This window comes from Balearica regulorum, chromosome 7 (assembly GCF_011004875.1).
Source record: "Balearica regulorum gibbericeps isolate bBalReg1 chromosome 7, bBalReg1.pri, whole genome shotgun sequence".
NCBI classification, from domain to species: Eukaryota; Metazoa; Chordata; class Aves; order Gruiformes; family Gruidae; genus Balearica; species Balearica regulorum.
The window spans coordinates 30860275-30887134 of record NC_046190.1 but is presented as its reverse complement, the minus strand read 5'-3'; the positions used below and the strand labels follow the sequence as shown (position 1 = coordinate 30887134).

The following is a 26860-nucleotide window of genomic DNA, read 5'->3' as shown; positions in this document are numbered from 1 at the left end:
ATTTACTGTTTTCTATTTTGTCTATTAATTTTTGGGTAGTCCCAAGAGTGTGGTCCCACAAAAGGCCATACAGAACTTTGTACTCAGTTTAACAGTTTTATTTACAAAGGGTGTTCTTGTCTCCATGTCCCCTTGCCAAGTTACTCCAAGCATGAAGAACTAAATTTAATTTCTATGATTAATAGAGCACAAAGAAGTTATATATTACACATTCCCTCCCTGCTTTGTTAGTTGGGGTGCCAAAATTGCAGTACGCTGTCTGGGAACAGCTAGGAAGTGGGAGAGTTCCCACCCAACAGATCTTAGCTGTTAAAAGGCAAAAGAACACAGATGGTTGAAACCAGATTTCTGTATAAAATGAGCAACCAGTTTTCACCTGCATATCTAAGCAGATAAGTTTGTTGCAGGTACCAGTACAAAAGTAGGCCTCTGAAAATGCTTCTGAGACAAACATGTTTTCAGATGTTACAGCCACTGACAAGCAATACCACACTGGATACCCAGAGCTCACAACTTCTATACAGGAGGGACTGAGTAAGGAAGGCTGCTATGAACTCAGATTTTATAGTGTGGTATTGCCTTTTGAAAGGCAGATACTGAAAACAGATAGGCTCTCAAGTGAAAAATCAGTAATTCCTCCCTCTATCCCATCATTTACAGGAAGACCTAGCATGTCTAGAGAGCAAGCAGAGCATATTTTGAGGGTAGCATTGTTATCCCCAAGATGTTTTACAGGGATTATGACTATCATTCTCCCCATCATAACGGGGCAAAAAAAATCACACAACTTAATAGTAAGCCTTAGAAACACCCAACTTCCCTGCTTTGTGCATTCCTCATTTGTAGTAACTCAAATCCCAGAACTGTATCTGCACTCAAAGGAGAGTGGGAGTTTACCTTTTGCATTACTGAGTAGTCTATTCCTCTTTCCTCATGCTGGCCTTGGAAACCTAGGTGATCTTTTGGAAAATTTAAGGAAGCCTAGGTGAGCTTTTGTAAATATGTCTCTGGGACATTAATGCCTGGCTGACCATACTCCTGGTATTCTAACTCTCCTGGTGTTTCCCAACAGCAGTCTGTTTATCTCCTAAGCAGCAGATTACCTCTTCTTTCAGTCCACTCTGTAGTCCTGCAGATGAGCTAAAACCTAATTCCACACAGAGCTCCCAGCCAAAGAAGACGACACTGTTCCCTTTCACTCATTGTGAAAGAACTCCTATGCATATTTGGATTTTAATTAAATTTTACCCATGCATTAGCTTTCCCTTATACTGTTAGACAATTTTCTCGGTTTCCTGGAAGGGCCCCATAGTCCATGGTCTTTCTGCTGTTGCTCCCTGTAGTTTATACAAAGCTATGAACAGAAGTTAATTATCAGTACCAAGAGGTGCAGGTGAAAGTCAGGACATTAAAACTGGAAAGGATGTTCTCACCATACTTCAATGTGACAGAATTCTGAGAGGTGAATTCTGGGCAGGTTTTCTTTTCTCCAGAAGTGGCTGGAGGGCAATTCAGACCTGGGCCATAAACCTGTCATACTTTCAGCATGTTTCACACACAAAACTGTGGCAGAAATGTTTGAAAACTTTAGGATGAGCTGGATGGCTTTAGAAAGTACCTGAGGTCATGAACTGATACTTTTTCTCCATTAAGCCTCCCAGGGATACAACAGAGGTAAGCCTTTTGTGGAGAATAAACAAGGGAAAGACAGAAGGCAAATTTCCCTCCAGATCCATAAGTCTAGCATCCTGGTAACTTCAAGTGAAATAGCCTTACCTATAAAGAAAAACAATTATCGCTCAGTAAAATACTTTAAATTGTTCTCTCTGGTTTAATACTGCATATAAACCAAAAGCAAATCTGAGAGATAAAAGTTTTGTGAATGATTTGCCATTATATGTCTGACTGACTACCCAAGGCCTCGGCACAGAGAATGAGATGCCTCATACTTCACACCTTGTACAGTTCTAGGACATGACTCCTCTCCTTCCATGGAAGCTGAGGCATTGCATATAAAATAGGTCAGCTGAATCGCCTCTAGCAATTGGCTATAACACAGGATTAGACAACTGTAATCATATGAGAACATTTCCATTGGACATGAATCTGCGTGTTAAGGTCCAATCTGCAGAAGTAATTTCACCTAGCTTGTAAGTGCTTAGCATTCACAAAAGCAGACCTCGGATGCTATGGAAGGGTACCAGATCAATAACCCTGTTTGGACTAGCATTCAATTCTCACTGGGAAACTTTCCTTCTCTCCTTTATACTGTGTATTCTTTCATGATATACTCTAATGAGCTGCTGAACGAATCAGATTATCTGGAAAGGCATGTAAAACAATGCCAAATCTAATGAAACAAGAAGACACATAGGTTCCATAATGTCTGATTTACTTTAAAAAGGACTACACTTATTCCCTGATTTGATTACTGTGTCGGTTTTGCGTGGCAAGGTTTTGGTAGCAGGGGGGGTACAGGGGTGGCTTCTGTGAGAAGCTGCTAGAAGCTTCCCCTGTGTCTGACAGAGCCAATGCCAGCAGGCTCCAAGACAGGCCCGCCGCTGGCCAAGGCCAAGCCAATCAGCACCTCTGTGATAACATATTTAAGAAAGAGAAAAACAGTTAGAGAGCGCTTTTTGCAGCCAGAGAGAGGAGTGAGAAGATGTAAGAAACTCTGCAGACACCAAGGTCAGTGCAGAAGGAGGGGCAGGAGGTGCTCCAGGCGCCGGAGCAGAGATCACCCTGCAGCCCGTGGTGAAGACCATGGTGAAGCAGGCTGTCCCCCTGCAGCCCATGGAGGAAGGATGAGGGGGTGTAGAGATTCCACCTGCAGCCCGTGGAGGACCCCACGCCAGAGCAGGTGGAGACACCTGAAGGAGGCTGTGGCCTGTGGGAAGCCCGCGCTGGAGCAAGCTCCTGGCAGGACCTGTGGATCCGTGGAGAGAGGAGCCCATGCCAGAGCAGGTTTGCTGGCAGGACTTGTGACCCCGTGGGGGACCCACGCTGGAGCAGTTTGCTCCTGAAGGTCTGCACCCCATGGGAGAGACCCATGCTGGAGAAGGTTCGTGAAGGACTGCAGCCAGTGGGAGAGACTCATGTTGGAGAAGTTCATGAAGGACTGTCTCCCGTGAGAGGGACCCCACGCTGGAGCAGGGGAACGATGAGAGGAGTCCTCCCCCTGAGGATGAAGAAGCGGCAGAAACACCGTGTGATGAACTGACCGTAACCCCCACTCCCCGTCCCCCTGTGCCACTGAGGGAGGGCAGAGGTTGAAGCCGGGAGTGAAGTTGAGCCTGGGAAGATGGGAGGGGTGGGAGGAGGTGTTTTAAGATTTGGTTTTATTTCTCATTCCTCTACTCTGTTTTGCTTAGTAATAAATAAGATGAATTCTCTCTCTAAGTTGGGTCTGTTTTGCTTGTGATGATAATTAGAGAATGACCTCTCCCTGTCCTTATCTCGACCCGTAAGGTTTTTTTTCGTTGTATTTTTCTCCCCTGTCTAATGAAAGAGGGGAGTGATAGAGCAGCTCTGGTGGGCACCTGGCCCTCAGTCAGGGTCAACCCACTACAATTACTCTGCCAAACATAATACGAGTTCCCCTAAAAATGTGAAAAATTGGATGCTTCCAGGTTAACTGGAAATGAAGTATTTTCAGTGCATTGACTTGTTATTAGCATGAGAGGAAATAAGAAGGAACAAGAATGTGACCCAGGGAAAAGGAAAACTTAATGTACAAGCTGTATGTAAACAGATTGAGTGTTGGCATTGCACAAAACTAAGACATAAAGCAGAAAACTAAGAGGATTTGAGCAAAGAAAATTAGAATACCGAGTCAAAGAACACCTCTGATCTAGTATTTATGCCTGTTCTTGAAGATTATATGTCTCAAACTTTATGTCTTACCAGTTTGATAAGAGCAGGATCTAACTGTACACAAGTTCTTTGAACATAAAGTTCACATGAATGGGAGATCTCCCATTGCCTCCTTTCTCTGCACTTCAATCATTAAAATGTTCTTTCTGCTCTTCTCCCCTGATAAGCTTTATTTGAAGACAGTACGAGCTTTTGCCAGTTTTGCGTTGTGGCTTTCTGTAATGACCTCTCCTACCTTTTTAGTAGTAAAATGCAAAATTATCTTCCAAAAAGGTCCTGCCACTCAAAAGGTCTAACAGCATTGTTTGCTGCCTCATACCCACAGTATGCTGCATGCAAGCACTGTATATGCAAGAACAGACGGTGATGGATTTGGAGTTCAGACCAATGTCTTTTGAAGTTTGTAGTATTAATGTCACATCGACCATTGCTCTGATATTTGTGTGTCTGACATCACACATAGAGAAGAGGGGAAGAGCATGCCCTAGAAAATGACCACAGAATCTCAGACATATTGACAAAGTTGAAAATTGTCAGGTGATTAGCGACCTCTGGGCTCAGTTCTGCCACAGCTAGTTTAAATCTGGCTTGGTTGTGTCTACCTAACACTCCAGGGCAGGGATACTCGATGAAATCTCTGCCTTTCACCACAGGTCTGCTAATAATTATTTTTAAGGTCTCACAGTTTGAGAGCCTGTAGAGACTAAGTGTCTCCTCTAGTTAATGTTCAGTGGCCTGGTGACACAAGGTAAATGCTACCTCCCTTAAATGACTGTCAAGGAAAGGGAATCTGCAGCACTATAGGTGAGTGCCTTTGAAATACAGGCAAGGCTCCTGTTCATGCAAAGAAATGTGATCCTGTTTCCCTCAATTTAAGGTTAGGTACTGCAAGCGCTAATTTAAGGAAAGGTATGTGAGAAGAGGAATCTGCACAGAGGTGGGGGAATACAGTTCCCACCATTACTATCACAACCTTCTCACAAAGGCTTTCTAGAAACAGTTCACACCATCTATTTTTATTACCAACTGCAATGAAGCTAATAGCTTGCATTAGGGTCATTTCAACGATGGGTGGAAGGCCTAAACTCTGGTATTCAGGTTGCAGTATCTGCTAGAACAGCTTTTTCACACTCTGCCTAATTCTCTATTGCAATTAAGCTTCACTTTACCACAGTAATGAGCTTTCAACTGGGAATATAGCAATTTAAATGTAAAGGAAGATTTGTGTGAATAAGAATCTGCTCATGTACACCCTAACTAAGCACAACTGAAAAAGAAAGCAGACAACTCTTGAAACAAGTGGTTATTTGCTGTTCTCTGCCTAAGGTATTTGTGTGGGTTTTGGTTGGTTTTTTTTTTTTTTCAAATTGAAGAGCAGAAAAGGATGATGTCAGTGGGTTTTATCCCTATTTTTTGCTTATTTTTAGAAGCGGACCAACAAATAACCATGACCTAAATTCTACAAGACAGAAGTGCACACAAGCACATTGTTAAATATCAGAATCTATTTGAGTTCAGACAATTTCAGCAGAACTGTACACATGCATCTTCTTTAAAAGTAGACTACAAAAAACTAATTCACCAATATAGTGAAAATGAACAGTAAGGTCTAATATTAAAGACAGATAGTGAAGTCAACCTTTTAACTTCTTTGTTTTCATACAGGGATAATGTGGATATAGCATTAAAATTCAGACATAAATCTGTCAAAGGCAAAAAAGATAACAGCACTTTTAAGTGAGCATCAGTTTTATACTGTCATTAAAGAAAAGCTGGAATCTGGATGGAACAAGCTTCAAACTGGGCATGTGCAGCCCCTGCCGTCTCCTGTATTTAAATGGAAGCTGCTGCTGCTGCCCTGTGCTAAGCTGAAGATGAAGTGAAGCAATCTGAAGCTCTAGTGAGAAACTCTGCACTGAAGAACACTCACATTATTCCAGAGAAGCTAACAATCTGCTTTACACACACACGAAAAGGTAAATTGGCTGACATAAATTCAGAGGAGAGCTCTTCTTTGTTTTTGCTTAGATTTTGTTCACCTGAATAACCAGCCCATTCGAAAGAGGATCTCTTGTCCCTCTGAGGACCCCAACAGCACCAAAATTGTGGAGTCCTTCAATGCATGGAATGACTTGGAAGCCAATGCCTACACACTGATGGACCTGCCTCTTAGAGCCCCAACAGTAAGTGTTTTCTGTCACTAAAAGCTGTAGCAAGTAGTTCTGCTGGCAAAGCTGGCATTTATAGAACTCTAAATGGACATTTAAGGTGTATGTATGCATTTAATGCTGTAATGTGATAATGAAGAACATAATGAAAACTTTAAAATCTTTTTGTTCATTAACTACTTTTTTACTGCAGAAAGGACTGTAGGAGCAGTGTTTTTCAGCAGAGTTACATGGGCAGAAGGCAGGGAGGAACATCTAATGGCAAAGTACACCAAACATGTTGCAAACTATCAAAACAACATGTTCTTGTGCATTGAACAGCTGTTCAGCAGTTCAAACCCAATGCTCTCTCTTGTTATGATTCAAGATGGAAATCCCCGTCATTTCTGTAGTAGTCTGTAAGTGCAGTGGAGTGTTTATGCAAATGTTAAAGAGTTGTTATTTGCAGTTACCCAAGACAGCTGTTCAGAAGGTTTTCCCAGGTAGGTTCTATCAAAGCTCTTTCTCAGTTGTTAAATACTAAACAGAAAGCAAATTTCCGTAGAAGTGTGAAGGTGAGAATCTGTTGTGATGATGCTTCAGGCTGGAATTTCTTTGGACTTGCTAAAAATATTCTCCATCCCACCCCTCAAGCCTGAACCAAAGGAGCTCAGAAGTCCTTTTCCTGGTTGTGTATCTTGGTGTACTATGAGGACTAAAAAGTTTTGTTGGCCTGCTGTTTATACAAAAGTCTGTTTAAAAGTAAAGAATAAAAAAATGACTTAAGCTAATTTTTAAAGCTTTTAAAATCTGAAATTCAGCTTAAAATCTTGATGTGGTCACACCAGGCCCACATAACACAGTGGACACTTAAAAACTGTGTGCAAGTTTCAAACACTCCAGAAGTTTTTATGCATATAGGATGTTGGATTGGGGTGTTTCAGTTTGATCCTAATTTATAATGAAAGATCAGTAAATATTTTATTATTTGCATAGTAAAAATGTGGTTTGTTTGTTTACTTTTTAATAAAACCTGGATATGTGCATTGTAGTACAGAAAATTAAACAGAGAAGTGTTCTGAGCCAAGGCGCTTACAAACTAAATTAGATGGATAACATATGAAAGAGGATAGCAGAACATAGCAGGGAGGGGGAAGAGGGACTGGAGAACGCATGGCAAAATGGAAAAGGATTCTGGGGACAGTGATTTACATCGGAAAATTAAAAATGGATTTTTTCCTTATTCTGCTGAACAAGGTAATTTGCTGTCCATTTCCTCTCCCTAGGTTAAGTGACTGTATTTTCAAACTTCTGCATTTTAATTTGACACAAAGATTGGTTTAAGAGAGTTTCAGGACTGAAAGCAGTATGTGCTCCTTGTGGTTGACATTAAATCCAGAAGATAGAATACAAAATCTGCTATCCAAATTGCTCAACAGGACAAACATCATCTACGGAAAGCCCTGCTGCCTACTGGAAAGAGGGCTTAGCAGTTGGCGTCACCCTGCTGAAACCATAATTGAGGTGGGATTACACTCCTTTTTGTGCTGCCTGTCATCACACAGCAAGTGCCTACAGAGGCAAGCTCAGAAATCAGAGCAAGGAACTGTGAAGAAAAATAAGTGCTATCAGTTGTGTGAGGCCTCTTATAGGTAGGCAGTAAAAACACTGCACATAGAAACCCTAGGAAATTACAGTATTTCTGTTCTGGTAATTTTTCTGAACTATATGATTTGTTGTAATGTAAAAGGCCCCTACAATTGGTTGTATAAGTCATACTGTGTAAATAAGCAGCTTCATTACCTGTATTTGTAGGAAAATTAAGAACACAGAAACCTGATACGTTGCCAAAGTCAATGTGGGACTGCCAAAACTTGCGATGTTTTGGAACTGGGCTCTATTCTATTAAAACATTCATTCTGCAAAACCAATGCCTACAGTTTGAAGCCAGATGAATTCATAAAAGCGAGGACATAGCAGTCCCTATTTCCATTTCCTTGCCTTTTTTAACACCAAATTAGATAGAATCCATCTGATGTCCAGGCAGAAGTAGCTGAGAAATTGTCCTTGTCCTAGCCTTTTCTGTTTCTGGCTTTTGAAACAATGCCATATAAGTAAATCAATTAGAACCGGCATTGAAATATGTTCAAATCCTCAAATGACCTTATGAGGATTTCTTCTTTTCCTAGAAACCTTGCTTTTTATACTCTTGCCATTGGGAGAATGTGAGGAGTGGGCTATATCAATTATGATTTATATTCACTGCAAGTATTTACATGCATGGCCTTGCTCCTACTATCATCACTGTAGCTTTAGCAGGACTTCAGTAATCGACATCTCCAACTGAACAGTAATTAAGTGATACAACTTTTTTCTTACTCTGAAAAAGATCAAATATTTTTCCTCCAATAACAGTTGAACCGTGTTCTTTGCATGTTGTCCTTTTTTCACTTCACACAAATATTTTTCTCATGCTATGTGCAGGGGGACAGTGAGGGTTGGACTTTGAAAAATGTTACGTCTTCTAGTAGAAGTTATTCAGAGGTGAGCTAGTTTGGTTGGTTTGGGGTTTTTTTAAAATCAATTATGAAATAACTATTTAGAAAACCTTCTATTTAGGAAAATGTGTATAATAAACATATTCCCAAGACAGAATAGATGCAGACATCAAATATTCCTGGGTTTTATATCTGATCTAGACTTCCACTTAGGAATCATGGTTTTGTCCTGGACTGCAAAGGAATTCCTTTACCCTTTTAACTCCCTTCAGACCAGTGTCTTCCAGGGTCTTGACAAACTTCACAGTGACATACAAGTTCTGCCCTACAATGATGTTCTCTGTGGCTGATTCATTTTTACCCCTTCTCTGCTTGCACCAAGACTTAGCAGAAGGAACTGTGCCCCGCTCTCTTCCCAAAGAAGCAGGCTAGCTCCTCAAATTGGCCCTCCAGGAAGAACTCTGCCTCTCTTGTAACCAGCTGTGGCAGCAGGCCATAAATATAGAATAACGAGGCTCTGTGTTGTACTGCAGTCTCCAGAGACAAGGCCATAATAGGAAGGATTTAGACATATTTATCTATCAAACATTTGTTTTTCTCCAAACTCCCAAAAAGCATCTCAAGTTTGTAAGTCTCAGTCAAGATTACTGAATGACAACTGAAAAGATGGTCAGTTCTGTTTTAGCTGTTTTGTTGTAGGCAGTAGACAAGCATTCCTTCAGGGAGAACAATGCATTTTAAGGCAGACTGCATTAAACCTAGCTGTTTCCCTCTGTTATAGTATTTCCACAAGGACACACTTAAACCTGCTGGAAGGAAATACACTAACGTAGAGCAACTTCATAACTTCATAACTTCTTGTCACTGAGTCTATTGAGGCAAATGATAGAGTAGGATTTAGAAAAGGATTGCACCTATGTATGGAGGATAAAAATATCCTACACTAAGATTATCCTTTCAAACAGATAATAACCCTGTTTTAAGGGTACAAACCAACTGCTAAGTCTCTACACTTAAAATTAAATTCCCACATGACTATTCATTATGCATGTTTTGCAGCTGTGTGAAACACCCAGTCATGACTAAAGGCAGGCTAGTGTTTTGTCAGCAATGCTGGTCTGAATCAGTGTGGCACTTCCCAAGTTCCAAAATTATCCATCTGATTGTGCAAAACTTGTGTAAATAAATAATAAATGACATGCCTATCAGAGATTAAAAACACAAATTTTTTTACAGTTCTAGCAAAAGTCCAGTTTTCATATACAATCAAACAGTATTATAAAACCCGCTTTTAAGGCTGACTAAAATGCTGTCCTTGGCTAGTGATATGTTGTCCAACTGACCCTCAGTACTTACTGTGAAGACATTTTGGTACATTACAGTTACCACCTTGATGTTCCCCACAGCTTCCACGACTATTTTGTTTGCTTGCTTGAGACGTGCAATATTTATATTGACTGTCAGAAAGTTGGTGCTTCCCAATGAATTGTTTCCTACAGAATTAATACAGATCTAAGCCACCCACAGCACAGGAGGCCTGTGGGTATACTGGCACCCAGTGGTCCAGAGCCTCAGGTGCAAGCATCTTTTATTTGTTGGCTCAGGAAAGCTGTAGTCCATTGTCCATCCACTGGAAAATGTCCAACCTCTTAGCTTCCAGTTCAGTTTCTTTGTGCACTTGGTGATGTTTTGAACCATGTTACATTAAATAAACTGTTGTCATATCACTTGACAGAGAAATAATGAAGTGCTGGTTTTGCCTGTTCATTTTTCTTATCTTCATTACGAGGTGTTTATGGAAAGAAGGCTGAAGAGAAAAACATGCAAGGCAACAATGCTAGGTATTATCAGTGCAATTGAAATGGTTGTTCAGACTATTCTCAAAGGAGACAATTGCTGCAGTAGAGATTGCAACAGTGACATTTTTATTCTCCCCTGCCAACCAAGTAGTCATACCATGGGGTGACAACGAAAGACAGAGGCTAAAGAAGGCTAATCTGCTGGAGAAACTGAATAGAGAAAAGCTTTGGGAATTGTCTGACTTCTTGATTATCCTGCTGACCTGATTTCCTCAAGTACTATCTTATTCTCCCTGTCCTTTCTTTTAACATACAATTCCCTTAGAAGATCTAGAGCTGAACTTGAAACAGGCACATGTTTTCATCTTCTAGTAAGGAAGCTGTATATATGCAACTTAGTGATGAATTTGAAGTACTTAGGCCTCATCTAATGCCTTGTTGGTCAACTAGTCCCTTTCTTTGACTTAAAGAAGCTTTGAATAAGATCTGTATTTCCAATAAAAACAGTGAAATTACTTTTTTTAATAACTGACTTTTTCCTCTTAGAGAACAGCCAGAGTTGGACCTTGTGGTAAAAATGCCAGACCTAGAGGAACTCCACACTAAAATGTGAATTTATTCCTTTTTGACATAGACCTTTTATTTGCCCATATATTTAGTATTACTTATGTCCTGTCACTGCTCCAGTATATATATTATTCCTTTACTTTTTTCACACTTGACATTTTTATTGACTCTGAACTTGCTTGATTCCTGAATAAGTAATTTTAAAGTCTCCTATTGTCTCTTAAATAACCTTTCCTCTCTTGTGATTTCTCTGTGTATTTATATTTATCTTCTAAATTTTTCCTTGTCCTTAGTCCTCCACAAATTTAATTCAAATTAAAGCCTTTCTAATCTGTTCTTTGTAGCCAAAACAAGCTCCTTTAGTTGCTTCATTTCTGTTACCTTGATCCAGTTCTGATTAAATGGCTAGCTACAGGGAATAATACCAGAAATCTCCGTTCCATTAATAATCATCATTAACTCTCTGTAGAAGAGCAGTTAAAAAGTGTTCTAGCTGCAAAGCTAAGGAGAAAAAAAAAACCCAAAGAACACCGGATCTCATTTATTTAAAAAAGTTTTATCTCAGACTCTCCCTCCCACTTGCTATTAGTATGGGATTTTTTTTGTTATTTTACTGGCAGTGTGTTAAGCACAACAATTTCTACCTAGGCAAGATGCCTGTTGTTGTTGATAATGTGACACCAACTTACACTTTGCTGCAGGAACCTGAACAATAAATGTCATGATACTGTCATTCAGTTAGTGTATCAACCTTAACATTTTTCTCCAATTATAGTAACAGCCAGAGCTACATTTTCTGTCTCTAAGATCAGAGTATTTGTCCAGCACATCATTGCTGCTAATGTAGAAACCCAGGGAGCTCACTCTACTTGTTGAGGATTGCTGTGGGCAGATCTTCAGCACACAAGCAAAGACAATCTCTTCCAGAATTCTAGACACTCCTGGGATTCACTTCTTGCTACTGGCACATTGGTTTTAAATACAAACTGTCTCTAATAACTTCATCCCAATCTCAAGAGATATATTCAGAAGTAAAGTCTGCCTCTATTGTCTGAAAATACCCATTTCCTTTGATAACTGGGGTGTTGTCAAAGGCGTTTCTAAGTTGCACTCGAACAGTGAATGCCAACTACTAACATAACTGTAGCATAAAAGGGAGAACTTCATAACTACCTCTGTGTACTTTTCTCCTTTTCTACCAGCAACCTTCCTTTTCCTGGGAGGGAATGACTGCATATGACAGCTGTACCACCACCTGCCAGTACTTGTGATTGGAAAGAACATATCTAGACTCATAGTATTATTTAAGCTTGTTACCGGCACAGACCTTGGTACAGGCAATTCCCTTGTCTTGGATCCTAGGCCACAGCCAGGTTGACAGTACTCACAGTACGTGGGCTACAAACAATTCAAAATATTTCCTGGGCTTTTCTCAACCCTGATGTGATTCTTGTAGCTCAGTAGCTGAGGAATGCCATGGCTGCAGCTTGCAAGCTTGAGCTATGAGCAGTGGTCATGGCATGCCATTCCACAGTGAGTGCCACCTTTGATGAGAAAAGCCTGGCTACTGAGACAGGATCTGTCCATGCAGATGAATGAAGATGATGCTTGGTATTTTTCATTACTACATTAGCTGGTTGGAGCTGATGCCAAGACACGTTTAGGACAGCAGCAGTGACACAGAGGTGTGTGTTTAAGTCTCCTTGCCTGACCTTGTATCAAAAGGCGGCAGAACAGTGATGGTCTGGACAGCTGTTCTTCTCTCCTCTTCAATTTCTATCAAGTCATACTGCTTCCTGGGTGCAGCTTTATTATTTGCTTCATTACTAATCTGGGGTCATTTGACCTAAAATGTGTTTGTGGCTCCCAGTACTTAACTAAAAATTGTTTTTAAATTATTCTTTAAAATGCTGTAGTCTTCAGACTTGGCTACTGAATTTTGCTACAGGTTATTAGTTGATTAAGACACAAATGCTTTCATCAAGTGCTTTATCACATACTTCACAGAGAGCAAAATACCTTCATTCAGTGCAGAGCAAAACCAGAACTGGTAAAGAAACCAGACATAAGTTATAAAGGATCTGTGGTTTAGATTTTCTTATGCTTAATTTAGTTTCCCAAAGACTGTTGTTCCGTGCTGCCAGGCTTTTAGTAACCAAGTCTTGAGGGCAGCATGCAATTCAGTATTACGCAGTGGGAGAAATGAAACAGCCATACTACTAAAGGAATAAATGCATGTTTATCTATAGAAGGCCATTTCTGCTTAGTTAGAGAAGTCTAGCCAGTGATGTCAGAGGACAACAGAAATCATACTTCACGGGCACAGAAACTTTCCTGAAATGAAAACTACAGAAAACTTACTTCTTGTTAAGTACTGCATTACTTGATGTCAGATGCAATGAAAAGGGTCCCTTCTTGTCTCTCTTTTTCTCCTCTATAGCCTTATCTTTGAGAGAGAATAGATTGCTTTTCTTCATCAAAATTCTAAATCAACGGTAAACATATAAACCACCCTTTGACCTTTGCACTGCTGATGGCATGTTTATCCCCTGAAGATGATCAAGAGTAATTTGAAAGCAATTAGATTATTCTAACTTTTTTTGCTTGCTGTCTTTTTGCATTCTTGACCATTTCCTCTTCTAGAGTAGCACATGCCAGCTTATTCAGTAAAGTCTGACAATATACCTATGACCTCTTGTTTACTCCACAGGAGAGGACAGTGCAAGATGTTCCTGGTGCCTTTCCTACAGTGGATGTCCCAGACCATGCCCATTATACAATTGGGGTAGTCATTCTTATAGTGGGGATCACAGGAAGTCTGGGTAATTTCCTGGTCATCTATGCTTTCTGCAGGTATCTCTCTTTTGGATATATTTTTTAAATACTCAAATTTATGAACTTTAATAGTACCTTGACTGTGCTTTGCAAATGCAGTGCAGGCACACTATCAGACTACTATGCAGACATAGTAAAATGCACCAAAAGACACTGCTGTAGGAAAAAAAGTGACAACCTGCCATTTGCCTCTGAGCTCCTCCCATTAACCATAGCCATAGAAAAATAGTTAGCAAGATTGCAAAGAATCACCCAGACATGCCAAGCAATAGAAAGCCAGCCAAAGCAGAAACCTTCCAGTGATTTTTCTTCTACTGGCTGAACTGTGTCTGCACTGGACTGATGGGATGTTTTGCACCTGTCTCCTGCATATCTTCTCTATTTCAGATGTTTCCTTCCTCCTCCTGCTTACTACTGAGTTTCTTTCCCCCCTCTGTTCCTTACTGGACATGTCTCTTGTTTTCACATTTTCTAACACTTGGCTTATTTCCTTTTAACTAAAACAACATTCCAACTTTTGTATCTGAAGGAAACTGGATCTCGGACAACAATGTAATATTTTCATTATTCCTGTTCACTCATCCTGTTTCTGTTTTGTCACACTGGGGCAGAGCATTGGCATGATGTCTGGGCCAGTGAGCTTCTACTTTGCGATTGGTCTTTGGGAACTAATGTAATAAACCAAAATAATAGCAATTATATGAGAATTTGGCTGTGTTAACACAGTTGTGCTTTTATGTGTACCCTTTAAAAGACTGTACTATAATATAATGAATAACATATACAGGCAGGATACACTGAAGGCCGGCTATTGCTCTCTTTAAAATCAGCGTCTGGGCCAGTGACATGGGTGTCATAAAGAAGAACTGATGTAAAACAAAATGCTTGATGCAGTACATAGTGAGTTTGCTTAATCCCTGTATTTGGAAGTCACAGTTGATCTTATCAGCAGTGGAAAATGCGCTGCCCTCCCCCTGCTTAACACGACCCAGATCCAGCAAATCCATAGAGTACATCAACTTTAATTTCCTGTTAATCATGGACAGGCAGTGCACTGGGTCAGAATATTTAAAGAACAATATGATTTATCCCCATCACCAAGCTGGTTATCAAAACAATCTTCTACAGTGCACAGGAATATAAGCGTGTCAAACTGAGCCTTCCTTATGTTCTCTCATGAGGGAAATGAGAAGCACTCTGCTCTAGCTTGCTATGTAGTATGTCTTGGTATTTGTGAAGCTGCTAAGGCTCACAGGAAAGAGTAACAAGATAATTAACAGTGCAGCAGTGTTTAGCAACTTTCCTTCTGATCTTTGTAGGAGTAGGAGCCTTCAGACTCCAGCCAACATATTCATCATCAATCTAGCTATTAGTGACTTCCTGATGTCCATTACGCAGTCTCCAGTTTTTTTCACCAACAGCCTCCACAAACACTGGATTTTTGGTGAGAAAGGTTTGTATATATTCTTTCTAAGAAATCACTAAGTATGTTCTTTCCTCAGTGGCAGCTGAGGAAAGTTAATCTACTATTTCCTTATCCTGAGGTACACTTGCAATGTTGAGAACATTTTTCAACATTGGTTCATTGCTGACACAAATGTTTCCTTAAACATTTTTGTCTGCATGCAATAAATACATTCCCATCATGGCGAGGAAAATTACACACACGAGATAGATACAAAGGTGACATTGGCAAGGTAAGGCACAGGACTAGTCTTCTTGCCAGCATTTTTCCCCAGTCATCTCATAACTTAGTTACTGGCAGAGTCCTATGACAAAGAAGCACCACCTCTCAATGCACCAGTTTAAAAGCTCTTCTAAATAACCTGCTCTAGGACTTGCACCTGGCAAAGTGAGGCAAGAAAGCCTGGCAAAAGGGAGCTTTTGCAACAGAAATATTACCTGAACATTTCCTGTGCAGTAAGAAAATGTGGAATGAAGGTGCTTTCATCTTTCCTATATAACTGTAATAAGAGGAAGACTAGTCTTTGCCTCTTGAACAGGTATTGACAGAAAGGAAGGTCAGAGAAGTAATGTTGCTATTTTGACCTCTGATGACCAAAAGCACCTTTTTTTAGTTCTATGAAGTGTTCACTTGCATAGATGTTAAAACAAAAAACCAAAACAAACCCCTGCTTTTAATCATTAGGTTGTTTGAATAATTAAAACCACTCATTAATATATTCATAGCCTGCATATTTATGCCAGTTATGCTGACCTTGAGATATAAATGGTTCCATGATATCAAAGTACCTGCAACCCATTATTAGGCAAAACAGCTGTTTCTATGGGAGCTGCTGTAAAACTGGAGTGTAACAAGATATTAATGGACTGCTGAAGCAGTCCCACTAGAAACATCAGAAATCAAACGAGTGAAAATATGTTAAATATCACTATCTCCAGCAATTCAAGCAAACAAAATCTTCGCAGTTTATCTCCATGGATAGTGTAATTAGCAAGACAGACAGCAGCTTTGAAATAGCACTGCAACTGCAGGAAAACTGAAGTTCCATTGCTTTACAAATTCCAGAAGACATTAGTTCACAAGAAACACAGACTTGAACTCTCCCAGAAATTAATTATCACGGGTAGATTAATTTCACTGCTACTTCTGTCATCTTCATTGAAAGGCTGTGAGCTGTATGCCTTCTGCGGAGCTCTTTTTGGCATTACATCTATGATCACTTTGATGGTGATTGCCTTGGACAGATATTTTGTCATCACAAAACCTCTGGCTTCTGTTGGAGTGATGTCTAAGAAGAAGGCCCTAATAATCCTGGTAGGAGTCTGGCTGTACTCTTTGGCTTGGAGCCTCCCGCCCTTCTTTGGATGGAGTAAGTGAAATGGAATAATTTTTTTTTCCCTCATAGCATTGGATTAAAGACTGGTTACAGGTAGAGAAGAGGGTTGAATGTATGGCTTGCATATTAGGCTCGAATAAATTGATTTGAAGAAAACTGATAAAATATGTATTGAAACTGAAGATCTCTAATCAAATGAAAAAAAAAAATCCAGTGTATATTACAGCATATTATATGACAATGGCGCTTTTACTTAAGCTCATTACTTACTGAAAAAAGAACAGTAGATAAAATCAAAACCAAACTTTATGAAGGCTGGACCTGCCTATTATCCATACCTACTTCCGTTGAACCAAATTCAGCAATATAAAAATGAAAAAAAATGCATTTGTGCTTTTTCTGATGACTTTTTCCTCCCCAAAGGTGCTAAGATAGTAGTGTCAATCTAAATGTCTTTATTCACATAAAAGAGGAATACAGTCAGAGTATTTTGAGCATGTACATCTTCAGTAAGTCTTGACTGTGTTCTAGATGGGCAAATTGCACTGAGTGTTTGGCCACATGCTCCATTCAATCATTGGTATCTTCAATAAGGCTTCCAATAAGGATGGCATTTAGTAATACCTGATTTGCTCTCGTAAATGTGAATTTTACGCCTGCAAATTGGAACACACATACAGCATCTTGATCCTGGCAACTTGTAACAAAGAGAGTTTCTGTTATTCTTCCTCATTTGAATCTGCCTCACTATCATTAATTTGTTTTCTATGAGTCACCAGCTTCAGTCAATAAGTTGAATGAACTCATCATTCAAAACCCCAGCCCATTATTGTGCTCCCTAATTCCAGAAGAGAATGTGTCAGCTCAGCAGAAGTGAGAACACAGCAGTGTTTGATTTTCCCAAAGGATGCTGCAACCAACTCAGTTATTGAGTAGAATTTCAGCAGATTTTTGTTATTGTCTTGTTATTGTCGTTCTGGTCCCCAAAAACATGAAGCATGTTTAAGCAGGCAAACTGCAATACGAGAAGAAGCAGCTTTAGTTGAATGAGGAGCTGTTAGAACAACAAAATGACAATATAGTCTTAGATTCTATATTCTTAATTGAAGAAGGTGGAATAATTGCATGAAGGGTGTTCTTACCTTGTAATTAGATGCTAATAGTACCCACAGTACTAACTCTCATACAGTAATTAGATGCATCTGAGCACATCTGGTACAATATTTTTAAGAGTTCAACAGAAAATACCACTGTAAACAGTGAAAATCAAAATACAAAGGTAAAAAGACATTGCTGTTGAAAATTTCTTTACTTAACAGTTTGATACAGTTCCTTTAAGGAGATTATATTTTATTTCAAGCAGAATATTATGTATGTATGGATTTTTTTACTTGTACTCAACTTCACAACAAAATTAATTTGATCTGCACAATAAATCTTTCTCCTTTGCACAGTAAATTTATCTTATCTGCACAAGCTTAAAAAAGTGGTAGCTATAGCAATTCCATTTCACTCCTTCGGAAGACAGCAATTTGACAGGAAACAGAGATATTCAAAAACAATACGAGTCTGATCCAAGACCCACTGAAGTACTTGGAGAGATGCTCTTTGACTATGTAGAGCTTTAAACAATATTAAAAAAACTGAAACAAAATTATTATTTTTTCCAATCTGAAGCCTTAGACTGCTAAACATAAATACGATAGGGCAACCGAGTAAAAGAAAATAAAAAGAGGTGCTTTAAACAAAGAATGGTGTATCCTTTTAAAGTCTTTTTCCCTTTAAGAGAGTAGGACTAAATCCCATGTTATTCTGAGTATCTTTCTCTAACTTCTGTACTCAGAATAAGAATCACTTCATGGCTTATGCCTTCTCCTGCCTTTCCTTCTAGGTGCATATGTTCCCGAGGGTCTGCTGACTTCCTGTTCCTGGGACTACATGACTTTCACACCATCAGTCCGTGCCTACACAATGCTGCTTTTCTGCTTTGTCTTTTTCATTCCTTTGATTGCTATCATCTACAGCTATGTCTTTATATTTGAGGCTATCAAGAAGGCCAACAAGTAAGTAGCCAACAGGCTTAAGTTTTTATCCTTCTGTTTATTTATTAAGTGACTGTTTATTTTCTTAAAACAAAGACTAACATAAGAAAATTGGGAAGTTTTTCACTTTGAATTTGTATGCAAGATTGAGACAGGAAACCAAACAAGAATTTTGTCAATAGCCAACATGGCAAGAAGTATGACCCTTGGAAGGGCCATTGCTGAATTTAAGCCAGAGACGTTCAGTATATTGTCTAATGATGCGGAAAAGGATATGAGTAGCAGCAATAGAAATCTGAAGGATGAGAAAGGACTACAGATATTAACCAATCAAAAGAAATACTAAAGGGACATCATAGACACCTAACAACAGTGTATCAACAACTATTCCACAGAAAAATAGATGGAATTGAACTACAAATTCTATGTTTGATAAAGGGTGAAAAAGAGGTAAAACAATTCATCGCAGGTCTCTGAAACAAAAACTATTGTAAAAATAAAGGCCAAGGTCTGCTACTACATTTGTAATCTGTAGATTATCTGTCCTGTAAATACCAGCATATCTAGTCACATAGCTCAGAAGTACCAAGTGAGAGTAAGGTAGCAAAATTGGAGCTAGGGAAGCAAAGACTTCTCTAACTGTATTTAATATAGTGTTGTTCAATTGGTTTGAAGACCTGATTTATGTGGAAATTCTTCTGGTACAGGACAATTTTCTTCACTGAAGCACATGTGAATTGTGCCACTGATTAGTGCAACATAAGTGCATTGAATTGTGAAAGACTGGTCATATACATACATTAACACACATTAAAAGTGCACAACTTCTTTTAGCATGAACCAGCCTAAGAGTAATTTTATGAAGCTATTTGCTCAGTTCCCTACCTCTTTTTGCTGCTGTTGTTCCCCTAGGTCTATTCAGACATTTGGATGCAAACATGGAAATAAAGAGTTCCAGAAACAGTATCAGAGGATGAAAAATGAGTGGAAGATGGCCAAAATTGCACTGATTGTCATCTTGCTTTACGTCATTTCCTGGTCACCATACTCTGTTGTTGCTCTGGTAGCTTTTGCTGGGTAATTATGAATGTATCAGCAAAGGAATATTCAGTGAAAGCAAAAGGTGTGAAATGGTAAAAGACAGATGAAAGTCAAAGCTACTTGTCAAGTTTAATGCCTGAAGTGCATCCAAAACATTCACATATTTAGGAGTGACATTTAACAAATGGGGCACACGCTGCCTCTGATTTTTTCTTAGTTTGACTTTTAAAAAAAAAAGTAAAACAAAAAAAAAAAGGAAAACAGGAAGGTTATTACTGGCAACATAACATTACTGTGCTGATGATTTCTGAATGCAGATTCTTTATGTTAGGATATTTGAACTATCTGAACTTTATTTAACACCAAAATGCCAATTATAGCACCAAATAGATCCACCTAGTGGTTGATTCTCTTTTCTTTGTCCATTTCTTTTACTTACAAAAGTTTATTCATTTTCTTGTGTTACATCAAACTGCTGAAATTCCTTACATGTATAACCAAGTTCAAAATTAGTACATACATGCATTGGGGAGCTGGATATAAAAGATCCTAAATATAAATAATCTAAGCATGTTCTTCATCTATTTAATTATCAACATTTTATACAATAATTCAACAAAAGCATGATACTATTAATATATCTATACATAGCTTGACATCAGACTATAGTAGATACAATCCAGGTACAAGTAACAGATTGGGACCGTGGATGCGTTGGCTTTATGTGGATATTTCTCCCATGTTAACATGTGAATTTTCCTGTGCTTCAGTTTAGCCTTTGTAAAATGGGTGTAACTATCTCCTTTAGAAAGCCTTGTCAACTACAAATCCTTAAGTGGAAGACTTCTACGTCAGTACAAAACATTTATATTTGTATTTTTTAGGCCAGAAATAAAAAGTAGGTTTTCCCAAAATTGACACAGAGGATAAATTTACTTGTGATGGAGCATTTTGGGAGGCAGGGGTGATTTTTGTTGCACACTTAAGGAAGAGGCCACTGCAAGGCCTCTTCTCAAACATAACATAGGAAGGCAACTTCCTAAACACAGCAGTTCTAAAATCTTATGGTTAAGAAGAAAAAATGCTAAGAGAAGAAGATTCTTTCCCTTTGTATCCACAGGGGCAATTCCAAGCAGCAGCAAACATTTTCTCCATAAAGTAAACAGTTTCCTCACCCAGAAACACAAATCCTTAGGATGTGTCCAAGTCTCCTGTTTCCTGTCACAGGGGGACTTAGGTATTGGGCACCCACCACTGGTGATGATATGTGACCAGCTAGAGACAGAGGAAGAACAAGAAGACAAAGAAATGCAGCACAGCTAGCTTGCAGCACTACTTGCTCTAGGATACCTCAAAACCAAAAACAAAACAAAAAAACCCAAAACCCCCAAAAAATCCAAAATTAGAAGATGCTTTAAGCTAAGCATTTTAGCTATGTAGAACTGTCAGGCTGTCCCATACAATTCAGCATCTACTTTAGGATGATCAAGTGCCTGCTGAACTTGACTTCTAGCCCGTGTCTCACATTAACAAAAATCTGAACAAATGCAAAATTTTATAACTCTACAGTATGTGACAAATGAGCATTTGCAAATTTTGCTCATGAAGACATCTGGTGAGCAACATAGCTTTATTCAGCTTTTTTCCCATTTCTGAACTACGCCTTTTAGGCAATCCTTCTGGGATTTTTCAGAGATTAATAGACCAAGCCTGGAGGCCTTCTGTGGACTTTTATTAACAATGATCTCAGATAAAATCATTGCATTCCATATATAGGAGGCAGACAGAGTCTGTGGCTATAGTCTTGGACTAAAGACAACTCATCTGACAGAGCAACAACATACACAAAATTAAGGAAGAACCTTAATTCCTTTAGAAAATATTTTGGATGAGGAATACTGAGCTAGCACACCATCATTCTCACTAATATTGTTGGTCTACAGGTTATATTTTCTGGGGATGGTTAGCTTAAACAAAAGCCTTTGTCACTTTTTGTTTCTGTTAGCTAAACTTTCCATCAGTCTTACCAAAGCACCCTCTCATCTCAGGGTCAGAAACTCCATTCCAGCAAGGTCATATTGTTGTGTGTTCTCCAGACTTCGTGAAGATTTACACCTCTAACCAATGCTTTATAAGTATGATTAGGAGAAACCATGTTTAAAATTGTATATGGAGAACATGCTTACAGAGAAAAGCCTTAAATTAGAGGTGAAATGGCATCTCAACATTCAGGCAGCTGACAAAATGATTCCTGTATTACCATTGGCAAACTATTTCCACCTCATCACAGAACATAAATATTCCCATAGTATGATGAAAAATTCCTTCACCAGGAAGATGAGCTGCCACCTCCTTATGCCACCTCTTCGTTGTTTGTTTGCAGCAGTCATGAGAGAGACTTTCTTCTGAGGGAGGATTGAGAGGAAAACCTGTTTTCTCCCATAATATTATAGGAATACAAGGCTACCTGAAAGATGGAGCTTAGGCTGCCTTCTCAGGAAGAAGAGCAGTAATAAAGAAAGGATGTTATCCTTGGGAGGAAAGACTGACTTACTGGGCCATTTCACTTAGAATTCTTTCTGCCAATGCAAGAAGAGGTCTTCATAGTCTCTAAGCAGGTCTATGGAGAATTTGCCTGGCAGGAACTGCCTATGAAGTGTTATTGTTATTTTGGTCTGAGCTGTTCTCTTGACTTTCTTCTGACCAAGACCTTGTGGGCTACTTCAAGCTATCTTCAAAAATTAACTGGCTGATACCATCATGGCCAATAGACATCAATCAAAATTCTTTTATCCTTTAGAGTCACATCACCTGCATATATGCATGGTCATAGTAACACATGAGGTTAACATACGACATCTGAAAACACTTCCCCTTCACTTTTTAGTTCAGATCAGGCCAAAAATAAAGTTTGAATAGGAAAATAGATTTATTAGTTATCTTTCCCTATAATGCCTCATTCTGCACACCTATTTAGTGACATATTACTCAGCAAGTATATCTGCTGAGTTTGGAACACATAGATACTCTGATGAATGTACATTCACTTATTGAAGGCTGACTTTGTCCCTAAGGTAAACAACATGGGAATTACCACCATCCTGAGCATAGCAGTGAAGTGCTGCAAGAGAAGTCCCAAGAAAATCATGTTTCTCAGAAATGCAGTTAGGCTGGTGTTGATCTTTACAAGCAAAGGATATAAAATTTGATTTCTCACTGTTTGGGTACAGAACTCCCCCTTTTACTCTCTCTGGAGCACTAATAAAGCATTGTCTTGTCAGTGTATAACTGCATAGACTACGTAGAAAATACTAAATTTATAATGCTTTTGCATTACTTCAGGTATTCCCACGTCCTAACACCCTTCATGAACTCCATACCAGCTGTGATTGCCAAAGCTTCTGTCATCCATAACCCCATCATTTATGCTATCACACACCCCAAATACAGGTAAGTTCACTCTTATAAGCTATGTTTAATATAGCAAAGGAAATCAGACAGTAACTTTGTCACTCTTAGGACTAGTACCTGAACTCTGCTTCACCTGCTTATTTTACCTTTGCAAGACAGCCTCGCCCTCCCCAAGAAAACTTCCCAATGCCATATAAATATCAGTGGAATTTGTACTTGGAACAAATTACTACACAGATGGGAGTTAGAGATGTTTATGGATACTGATCTGTACTTACAGATTACATGATAAAAGATAGAGAACTTCCCACCTCAAAGGAAAACACCGTAATTTTTCTAACTACCTTAATGAGAGATGTGGGCATTTTTCAGTGTTGCAAATGGTTTGTTAAATTAACCAGGCCAGTGAGAGATGCAATTCAGTACATCGATCTACCTCTTCCCTGTTTTGTGCATCCTCCCCACCTTTCAAGCTTTAATATTTCAGATAGTTATTTCTTCAGAGTTGTAACGTCTAGGGTCATTAACATATCAAGTTCAGATACAGGCTGTGAGATCTGATGGATGGCAGCAAAGCCATATATATGTTGCTGTTTCACCCTTTACAAAGACCTACTGGGGAACTGGATAGAGAAGAGGTGGGCATGAACATCTAAGTGGGGAAGGCTGGGAGGAAGAGGAAAGCTAGGCAAAAGAGTTCCCTTACACTGCATATGAGGAAAGAAATACTGTAATACAACTGCACATTTTGTACAACTCTAGAGATAGCTAGCAAACAGATCTGTAAGAGGAAGCTAGAATAGCTGCTTAAGGGAAGATTAAAACAATTCATTATGTGGTACTTCTGCGAGGTTCAGTTTAAAGGGACAGAATTTTATTTTTGTCCTGATTAAGCTGAAAGCAGATAAAACATCATTTTAATAGCTCCCTTCAGTTCGAAGAGTTATACTTTAATGCCTTTATCCCTGCCAAGCAATAAATTTGAGTTCTGCAGAACACTGTGAATAAGTGATCTTGCAGGGTGACTGTATATGAGATATTGGATGTCTGGAAAACTCTTTGTACCCAGTAATTTTCCAGTCCATGCAGCATTAGTTCATCTCTCTGAATAAATGCATTGTTTATGTTGACTGAATTTTTATGCTAACAGAAAAAATCTGACTGGTTCTACCTCTCATCCATTAGAACAGCCATTGCAACATATGTTCCTTGCCTTGGATCCCTGCTGAGGGTTTCTCCTAAAGACTCACAGTCTTTCAGCATTTATCCCTCCTCCAGACGAGCAACGGTAACCAGCCAGTCTTCTGAGCTAAGTGGGCCACAGAAAGGAAAAAGGCGACTGTCTTCTCTCTCTGACAGTGAATCAGTAAGGGAGACACTTCCCATACATCCATTTTTAATTGAAAAGTAATTCATTTTCATATAGAGTCCTTCAGAGTGGTAAATTCTTTAGATTAAATGCATTATGGTGCTCATTAAAAAAGCTCCAAACAAAGTAGAGGGACAAAGTGAAATAAAAGACAGAAGGCTGAAGTGTAAAAGCAGAATGTAGATCTTTCTCTGTATTCTTGATGGTTTGTGACACTGAAGGAAGAGTGGAAAGATGGAACAACAGGTATTTCAGAAAGTAAGGGAAGCTTAGAGTCAGAGTCAAGGTTGTAATGAAACAGATAATGCTTTCTGAAAGTGAAGTGGGCTGTGTTTCGAAACATATTAATCATCAGATTTAGACAAATCAGTAAATCCATTACAGAATCATTCCCACAGAAGACCTCAACAGCTTGCTTCTGCCAGTCAAAGTGAAATCAAATGTTTTGCACAGCAGCTGGAAACGGCAAATATTTGGCATCTTAGGCTCTCTCTTGCAACCCAAAGTTACATGACTAACTAGCTAAGCACATTAGTTAGTTCATTGTAATTGTTTTAAATTAAATTTCCAAATATATGAAAAGCCATTAACTTTCTTGGTGATTCTTTTTTATAGTCAAGTTAATAATTGTATCTAATCCAGCCAAGTGCTGAATTCTGACAGTTGTTTTTAAGAGTGAACTTTCAATTTCTTTGTACTCTATATTCTTTTGACTTCTCAGTCTAATCAAAATTAAATTCTTCTGGCTAGTAGCGACCATTCAGGTGGAAAGTTTTAGAACTGGCTAATAAAAAAGGAACATTTTTATATTGCATCTCTTAGATTGTGAATCCTGATTCTTAAAAAAAACAACAGATTCCTTCAGTAACACTGTGTGTTCTTGTACTCCTATCAGTGCTGGGGAAGGGTAACCATACAAACAATTCAACAATTCTTTTTGCTTAAGAAAGCAACTCTTAATAGTCGATGTGAAACAGTGGAAGGGAGAGCAAAAATTACCTAAAGAATTCCAAGCAATTGGCATGCTTCAGTCCGGAATTTTCTATGAGCCTTCAGTAAGTTCTGGATCTTGTTCAGAACAGTGATAGAGTCAAGATTTTCTGACAAGAATACATGTTCCCTTAACTATTTGATTTGCCCTTAGAATACTCTGATTTATTAATAAGTAATATCAGTTTAGCTGAAGTACAGAGCAGAAAGAAGGGCTCAAGTTTAAAACAAACAAACAAACAAAATTGCTTTGATGCTCGCTAATAATTTATTTGGGGTTTTTTTGCACCATATGTGGCTCAATTACGCTCTAAGATTTCTAGACATATACTCACAATGCAAAAAAGCAGTACATATGCTGCCATGTATTTTATGTCAAGGCCAGTCATCAAACTGTAAGCCGATAAATTATGCTTACGCAATTTTTTTGTACTCCTGTGGAAGCAAATATATTCTGCACCTTGGAAAATACTAAAGAAAATTTCCAGTCAGTTTTTTGCAACAAAAAGGAGCCAAGCCCCAGAACTGATACTCAGAAAATAAAGTTGCTTCCTTTTTAAAATTCAATCAAATGGGACTGTAAGTGCTTGTCGTGGCTTAATCCAGCAGGCAGCTAAAACAACCACGCAGCCGTTTGCTCCCCTCCCCCAGTGGGATGGGGGAGAGAATTGAAAAGAAAAAGGTAAAACTTGTAGGTTGCGATAAAGACAGTTTAACAGGACAGAAAAGGATCCAGGAAATAGTCTACCCCAACCTCTTGTGCTTCAGCAGGAAAACATATGTTTAGATTGTCCTCCTGGATATTTTATTACACTCTTCTAAAAAAACTTCCATGGAGACATTTCAGTCTGGAGACACTTCACCCTGTAGACTCATCTTCATCATTTCTTCCCCAATAGTTAGAAAGCTGCTTATGAAAATACAGTCTCGATTGTCACTGTTCCAAATTAAATGAATTTTTGTTTCCCCTTCTTCTGTGTTCCCCTTATCCTTCCCCACAGTTACACAGAAAAAATGATCCTGACCCTCCTTAGAGCAATCAATCTATTATGAATTAAAATTCTCGTATGGTATCACTAATTGGGATTCTCTCTTAATAGTAACAGATTCATCAGACCAATTTCTCCAGTTCCATCAAAGTTCATGTTTTTCTACACCTCTTATTTTTGTTTTCTACCCTGGGGAAAGTTTATCAAAGTATCAATAATTGAAAGTATCAAATATTGAAAGTATCAAATATTGAAAGTATCAATAATTGCTTTGAGTATTTTCAAGCAATTGTGTACTCTCATCTGATGGAAGCTACATCCAAAGAACATAGATTGCTTAAGAAAATCCCTTGCTGCATGAATAAATTTAAGAAAGTACATCGCACTGTTATGTTCCCCCATTTTAAAGCTGTTTTGCCATGAGCTGCTCATCACAACCCCAGTAGCTGTTTCATTCTTTTATTATGATTTATGGAATTCTGTGATTCTTCCTCATTG

The 26860-nt window shown here is 38.8% G+C and overlaps 2 protein-coding genes across 5 annotated transcripts in view; one reads left to right on the top strand and one right to left on the bottom strand.

Annotated features, from left to right (window-relative positions):
* WAPL (WAPL cohesin release factor) overlaps window positions 1–26860 on the bottom strand; it is a 158322-nt gene that overhangs the window by 113393 nt on the left and 18069 nt on the right. The window lies entirely within an intron of this gene.
* The window catches only part of OPN4 (opsin 4), a 32106-nt gene continuing 10736 nt past the window's right edge, over window positions 5491–26860 (top strand). Inside the window, exons 1-9 of one of the 3 annotated variants that reach the window (XM_075758765.1) lie at window positions 5491–5849; window positions 5937–6056; window positions 13595–13737; window positions 15039–15172; window positions 16350–16553; window positions 18412–18583; window positions 19475–19639; window positions 22946–23053; window positions 24200–24380. In XM_075758765.1, coding sequence (XP_075614880.1) covers window positions 6030–6056; window positions 13595–13737; window positions 15039–15172; window positions 16350–16553; window positions 18412–18583; window positions 19475–19639; window positions 22946–23053; window positions 24200–24380 — 1134 coding nt within the window. In that variant the 5' untranslated portion in view covers window positions 5491–5849; window positions 5937–6029. Of the gene's footprint in view, window positions 5850–5936; window positions 6057–7306; window positions 7545–13594; window positions 13738–15038; window positions 15173–16349; window positions 16554–18411; window positions 18584–19474; window positions 19640–22945; window positions 23054–24199; window positions 24381–26860 lie in introns of those variants that run through there. The other 2 variants (XM_075758764.1, XM_075758762.1) reach the window with 2 other exon arrangements.